The sequence below is a fragment of the Magallana gigas genome, chromosome 8 (assembly GCF_963853765.1).
Source record: "Magallana gigas chromosome 8, xbMagGiga1.1, whole genome shotgun sequence".
In the NCBI taxonomy this organism is placed as follows: Eukaryota; Metazoa; Mollusca; class Bivalvia; order Ostreida; family Ostreidae; genus Magallana; species Magallana gigas.
The window spans coordinates 13,989,717-13,997,140 of record NC_088860.1 but is presented as its reverse complement, the minus strand read 5'-3'; the positions used below and the strand labels follow the sequence as shown (position 1 = coordinate 13,997,140).

General features: G+C 33.9%; 1 protein-coding gene across 2 annotated transcripts; it reads left to right on the top strand.

Moving 5' to 3' along the window:
- Positions 1–1,423: 1,423 nt before the first annotated feature.
- On the top strand, positions 1,424–6,977 carry LOC105341186 (metallo-beta-lactamase domain-containing protein 1). 2 transcript variants are annotated; one of them, XM_011447547.4, is made up of 6 exons: positions 1,424–1,512; positions 2,649–2,826; positions 3,471–3,569; positions 3,876–4,039; positions 5,606–5,720; positions 6,569–6,977. In XM_011447547.4, the coding sequence occupies exons 2-6, from the start codon at positions 2,775–2,777 to the stop codon at positions 6,841–6,843; spliced, it is 705 nt and encodes a 234-aa protein (XP_011445849.1). In that variant the 5' UTR covers positions 1,424–1,512; positions 2,649–2,774; the 3' UTR covers positions 6,844–6,977. The 2 variants fall into 2 exon arrangements, with proteins under 2 accessions (XP_011445849.1, XP_065925660.1); XM_066069588.1 differs by having other exon boundaries at positions 1,454–1,469.
- Positions 6,978–7,424: the final 447 nt, after the last annotated feature.

Here is a 7,424-nt window from a genome sequence, read left to right as displayed (position 1 = left end):
AAAAGCCAGGAAAACGTCAGATACATGTATTTCGCAGTAATACTTTAATAAAACATCCATTGAATATAAAATACTGATGTTTTGAGCCTGTTTTTGGGAGTTGATTTTAATCAACTCTCCTATGCATTTACTCTGACAAACCGAAAGTGAAACTGTGTTTGGACCAAAGCACAAATCATCGCCGCTGACAAGACTTAGTTCTTGAAAATAATTGATAAATTCGAAATAATGTACGCTAAAGCTTTTTTTTTCAAGGAAACTTATTTATAAATACCTTGAACATAGCCAGATTTTAAATGGTACGAACAATTTGTTGTAGTTTTATGTATTCTTACGCCAGAGTTCAATATATCTCGTTCAACTCGACGCTCGGCTGTCTCCGTAAATCTCCGACAAGCAGAGAGTCTCTCTTGCTTGTCGGAGATTAACGGCGACAGCCGAGCGTTTGGTTGAACGAGACGAGAGTTCAATATTGCTTGGATCCCTAAATTTTCCAGAAATATATATATCACTGATATATAGTTTGATTGAATTAAATTAATTCTATCTTTAAACATTACTTAACATGATTCATATGGGGTTTTATCAACATTCTTGTGTCGAAAAAGTCCGAAAATTCATACTATAAAAATGTGCGTAATTCAAATACAGATTAGTTCTAAACTACCTGCACTTATCATGCAAAATAACATATCATTGAATTTTGAATAAATAAACATCGATAAAATCAACTCTCGTTGGTTCTTCGATACTTTGATTATATATCTTATTCAGGTGCTTTTCAGTACAATTATTATAAACAATACCTTAACAAATGGGGGGGGGGGGGGGGGGAGGGTTCCCATCGGAAAATTTTGCTGGATCCGAGCATGTTCTACTTCATATACCGTGTTATTAGAATATTTGACAAATAAAATTTCGTTTTGAACTTGAACGCCCTCATTTCAAATATAAGGTCAACTTTTTTAATTCCGACATGTATATCATTCCACTCAGGCTGACACGTTTAATGCAATGTTCTCATATGAAACAATTTAGCACAAGTTTGAACATACATCAGTTTCAATTTTCACTTATGAGTATCAGTAATACAAATAACAAAATGAGAAAATATATTCAAACGATTCCTATGTCGAATGTTTAATTTTGCATTATTCAATGAAATGCGGTTTGATCAGAGACATAAATAACTGTCTCTAGTTTGATTTATTAAAATTTCGTTCATTTTTATGCACTTTGCCAACAATTAATATAAATATTTAAAAACAAATTAAGGATGTCATTTGTATTAGATCGACCTTGCTTCAAACAAGAGAGAGAGAGAGAGAGAGAGAGAGAGAGAGAGAGAGAGAGAGAGAGAGAGAGAGAGAGAGAGAGAGAGGGCGGGCGAGGCGAGCGTTGAAGTTCACGGGCCTCGTGTTCTCTCGCGTTCTCGAGAAAGTTCGCAAAGTAAATGAGATCGACTTCCGGTAAACATATGCATGAGTTTGACAATTTGACTGTTTGTTTGAAGTGAGTTTGATTGCCTTCTAAATGTTTTGAAATGATTTCAATTGACTGAAGTAGGAAAAAGTATTTTGTTATGCTACATCAAACTGTCAAAATGCATTCTATCAAAATGACTATCATCATAGCTTTGAGAATTTGCTATTGCCAGATATTTAGGTATATCCTTAAATTCACTTTAGGATAGTAGGCAGCTCCATGTTCGAATAACCTGATGGATGCACTGGGAGCTACATGTATATGTATAGTTCCTTAATCTGTTAATTATAGTATAGTACTGTTTAACCTTTAATCAGTTAATATTCACAAAATATTCTGTGAAAATAGTTATAGTGTGTCTTTATTTTTTCCATCATTTTTTGATGTTTTTAACGAAACTTATCTGTCAATTAAGTACAACTGAAATTGATTAAAGGGAAAAAATCCAAGCTTCACCGACAAGTCATCTGATTTTATCAAAATCAACTCACTGGAACAAAAACAAATTTCTTGCTGAGATAATTTATGGAAATGTTGACATATCTTGTCTCACAGGAGTTTGAATTACGCATAGCTCATGGGTCAGTCAATAAAGTAAGTTTTTTGGCTTTATTGATAAAAATTCAAACTCCTGTGCTTGTCTTCATTCACTTATTCACTTGGGACACCTTGTACAATTTTTTTGAAGTTATGGTCTGGGGTACTTTCATGTTGTTTGAAATTCAATATCCCTGTAGCCTTTAATTTTGACTGTAATATATTGAAATCTGAGATGATAGAGGGGGAGTTTCCTTTAATTGCTACTCTCTATTCACCTCGCAACCTTGTTGTTCATCAAAATTAATTCTTTTTATCCTCATAAATATTATACTTTGTATAATTGCATCCCTTCTGAAATTGTACATTTTCGTCTTCAGACAACTGAAGACAAGACCATTGTGAAAGTTAATATAGACATTTCTCATTCTGTTTATTTTGAAAATGATGAAATAAATACATTGTGAAAATGATGCATGCCCATAAGGGACCGTTGATTGGTGAATAAAAATTGTATTTATTGGAAATCCTTTTCCATTTCCTGCATATAGAAATATTTGTTTTGTAGATTGAATGGGACTAAAACTAATTTGTTTTTGGGTGTTCAATTCTTTTTTTTCTTCCAGACTGATCTGATTGTGTGAGGAGGTCATCTTCTATTCACTACAAACGGATGACTTCTCCAGAATTCCATAAGAAAGAAGCATCCACAACTTTTTGTTATACAGGAATTTAACTTATTATTTCCAAAAATGTATGAGGTTTCAGTGCTGAAAGAAGGATACTGTCAACCAACGGCAGGAGGTACTGAAACTACTTGCATATATACATTTAAATAACAATGAATTAACAGTACCAGTAAAGAATTGACCACTTTAATTATCAAATGCAGCAACTATATGCTCAAAAATTAAATTTCAAGACCAATATGCCTAAATTTGAAAATGGATATTGTGTAATCAATAGAATTGATGGTGGCTCAACTTTCCTGGTATTCATGGGTAGACTTTTTTTTAAAGAGTTAGGAGAGTTTCCTAAATACTGTAACCAAATATCAACGCATCCACGAAATTACATCCCCACAAAATAGCAAAAAAACCACACAATCCACAAAAATTGGCCTGGACAAATTTAAGCGATTCCACAGTATTGGAGCTCATTTGATATGAAATTTATGTCAAAAATTTAATTGGTAATGGTGGTAACATTAACTGTCGTCAGTTACGGTATACCCTCTGAGTCAGAAACCAAAAGCATGAAATTAGATTTATTTTTTTAGAGCCAAAAAAACCCCAACAAACCAGTTTTATCAAAATCCCTCTTTAATATTTGCAAGCTGTCTTTCATTTTGATATATATGACACAACAGTGTACAGTAAATTATAATCAAAGTAAAAATGAGCTTATATTGAAGACTGTGGAAATTGTTCATTTACTTGTGTATATAGGTAAGAAGAAAACTTGCGGCAGTATCACTCTGATCAAGGGCCGCCACAACATCCTGGTGGACACAGGAAGTCCGTGGGAAAAAGACCTTTTGTTGCAAGGTACTGTAAACCTATTATATTTGGTGTGTATGATATTTGACGCGGAAATTAGTTTTTGAACAAGTTGGCATGGATTTGAATTGGCGTATTCCTTAATGTGACTATAATTTTTATACATATATGCATGGCATTTGGTGATATACTTGATTTAATGGAAGCCGCATTTCACCAAAATTGGTAAATAGAATACACAACCAAATATAGTGTATGTTTTAAAGTAAATGATTTTTATAAGACCATGTAGTTAAATATCTGTTAAATTATATCGAACGATGTTGGTTACTTTTCACTTTTGACATGTTACAGCCCTACAGGGGTGTAGGTTGAACCCCCTGGACATGGACTATGTGGTGTGTACCAGTGGTCATCCAGACAAAGTGGGCAACCTCAATCTTTTCACCAAGGCCAAACACATCGTCTCAGGAGTTCTCTGTTTCCAAGACAACTTTTTCCAGCATGCCTTTAAGCAGGTATACATGTGGAAGACCTACTGGTATTTTGAGTGTCAGTGGTTTTCTTATGATGATATACAAATATATAAAATCATGAATGGTTTCAGGAGAATGTTCAGAAGTATAGACCGTTTTTGTTTATTTTATACCCATAAAATATTCTTTTTTGATGATGTTAAATTTTTTTAGTGGGATTTGGATCACCACACCATGGTTTTCTGGATCTGTATTTACTCTAAGAAAAAGATGATGTAGTAATTACATGTATTGGTTTTTAATCCAGTTAAAAAATCATCCTTTGAAATGTGTGTGGTTCATTTAGTGAATCTTTTATTATTGATCTTTTAAAATAGCTTGTTATTAATTAATTTAGCTAATACATATAATGGAAGGGTATGTAACTAGACTCAGCTTTTCAAATCATGTTTTATTGATTATATGATATACCGTAAATATGATATGAAACTATTTTTTCTAAGTTTGTTCTAATTGTCTACAAGGGACATAACACATGATTCAATTTTTTCACAACTTTTCCCTGGATTTTTTGTTTTACCCCCAAACAATTAATAAATGTAGTGATTCATACATGTTTCTAAACTCAAAATAAGCTTCAATTATATCTACTGGTAATGCAAGGGAAGCGACTGGCACCAATATGATAGTTGCACCAATACACCAATTTGTACAGTGTTTGATATTCATTGTAGTGTTGTTGATGGTGCATCATTTTTGTGCTGGCTGGAGACACAGGCAAGGCTTTCAATGTTACAGTATAACTGTTATTGTTTTCTTGATGTTTGAAACAAATCTAGTAAATAGTAATAGTCTAGATTATGTGCTCCTCCAATGCTCAAGTTACAGGCTAGTGTTCCAGTGTATACTCCTCCAACCCTTTTTTGTAAGCATGTATGCATACTGCTGATTTTTGGTTGTATTGTGAGGTATTATCCATATGTAAATGTTTCGTCATCTTGATCTGCAAAGGCAAAAAAAAAAAAAAAAAAAATTGTTAAGAGGAGCCTATTTGTAAAGTGCTGTAAAGACAGAAAGAAAAAAGAAATCAATTTGATAGCACACAGCTAAGGAATGCATGCACACACCCACTTTTCCGCTTGCGAACCTAAGTGTATTGTTATATCCCCTATCCATTTCAGTGCCCTCTTCCCAAACTTAAACTAAAAGAACTGAATTGAAGAGTACGCTAGGGGAGGGATAAATATATATGGTCAAGGACTTTTTAGACCTTTTTATGTTGTTTCTGCATGCTCAATACATGGGCATGCCAATAACTTTGAATGATTATGTGTAAAATTAACTTGGACTCCATAGCACAATTTTTCAAGCATGTAAGTTTCAAGTATGTTTAGGACATTTGAGTAATTTACATATTTGCACTTCTTCATTATAGCCAGTTTTCAATGAATTCCAACTTAGTACTTAAAAATTCCTAAAGACATATCATGTATTGCTTTGTTATCACGATTTATCATTTATGTGCTGATTTAAGCTTAGTGGGGCAGAGGTATAAAACAAGTTTCCTCTTAACTTAAAATTCATATATTCAGTTTTCAATTGACACAGGGCATTCCTTATGAAATAGATGAAGATGTTGAGGTGGTTTCTACTCCGAGTCAGTCTGGATCTGATGTGTCAGTCATAGTTAAGAATACTCCACTAGGAACAGTGGCAGTGACAGGTTAGTATACTCCGAGTTGTCTGGATCTGATGTGTCAGTCATAGTAACTAGGAACTATGGCAGTGACAGTTTAGTACACTGGGGGTCAATCTGGATCTGAGACTGACATATCATTATAGTAAAGAATACTCTACTAGGAACTATGGCAAGGACAGGTTAATATAATCTGAGTCAATCTAGATCTCCTTAAGGAACTGGAATATTCTTGGCAGTGACAATTTAGAACACTGGGAGTCAATCTGGATCTGACATATCAGTTATAGTAAAAAATACTCCACTGTGAACTGTGGCAGGTTAGTGTACTTCCAGTCTGTCTGGATCAGATGTATCAGTCACAGTAAAGAGTACTCGACTAGGAACTGTGGCAGGGGCAGGTTAGTACACTGGGAGTCAATCTGGATCTGAGACTGACATATCATTATAGTAAAGAATACTCTACTAGGAACTATGGCAAGGACAGTTAGTATAATCTGAGTCAATCTGGATCTCTATTAGGATCTAAAGTAACTGGAGTATTCTTGGCAGTGACAGGTTAGTATACTGGGAGTCAGTCTGGATCAGATGTGTCAGTCATAGTAAAGAATACTTGACTAGGAACTCTTAACACTGACAGTTTAGTATACTCCGAGTCGGTCCCAAAAAGTAAACGACTCAATTGGAGTAATTTGTCACACAGGAAACTAAATCAATTACATTAGAAAGTATTACTTGTTTATGGGTATGATTTCCTTACAGTGATTTAGTTAAAAAAAAACAGAAAAAAAAAAACCCACTTGTGGAAAACCCTGTAATATATTTACCGTCAGTTTGTTGAATGTTGTTTAACAAACCTGTATCTATTATTGTAGGAGGACTGTTTGAGTGCTATGAGGATTTGGAGGACCCGAGTTTGTGGCAGGATAACAGTGAGGACCCCGAATCCCAGGAGCAGGGCCGGATAGACATGTTACAGTTGGCCAATCACATCGTCCCCGGCCACGGCAAAATGTTCCAGGTCCCCGAAAACTACAAGAAGCATCTCAGGGTTGTTATGTATACAGAAGAACACTACGAACAAACCATTGGCAATAAAACCACTTCCAGCCACCAAAGCGAGTATGTCGTCTTTGAGAAAGATGATTGACAGGTGTCCGTCCAGTAAGAAAGGGTAGAAGAGGGTTCATCTGCATAGATAGTACCACTTTAAAAATATTTCTTTTGGTGTAATTTCGTTTTCCTGATTTGTTCAGTGTTGTGATAAAAGTTAAATAATTTGAAAGGTTGTAAATGTTAATTTTTTTTTTTAATTAATGAAAAATGTTGAATTTCACTACAATAATGACCTAAAAGGAAATAAATATAATTATACTAAATCTTATATACATGTAGATTAAATCTTGTATTATACAATGTAATATTTAAATAGCTTTAAGCTTTGGTGTGTAAACAAGAAATGTTTTATTCTTGGATTGTGTGGTGTTTACTGTGTATTTATCATTTGATGTCTTTCATATTTTATTTTTATATCTAGGATGCTCTTCTACGTGTATATACAAATTATGGAATGCTATTTTCTATTTTCTAGAGGAAACTATATTTTAAGGGCTAGCTGTAAAGGCCCGCCAAAAATGAACATTCTGAATTGATTTAAAACCCAACAATGTTCAATGTCTCCTTTTAATTAGATTTCAAAAAGTGCTTTATTTCTAGTACATGCATATAAGA

Bases quoted from the DNA above. Each gene is read 5' to 3' on its own strand.
- LOC105341186 (XM_011447547.4), top strand. From the start codon at position 2,775: ATGTATGAGGTTTCAGTGCTGAAAGAAGGATACTGTCAACCAACGGCA. The intron at 2,827-3,470 runs GTACTGAAACTA...TTGTGTATATAG, and splicing joins CTGTCAACCAACGGCAGGAG to GTAAGAAGAAAACTTGCGGC. The intron at 5,721-6,568 runs GTTAGTATACTC...CTATTATTGTAG, and splicing joins AGGAACAGTGGCAGTGACAG to GAGGACTGTTTGAGTGCTAT.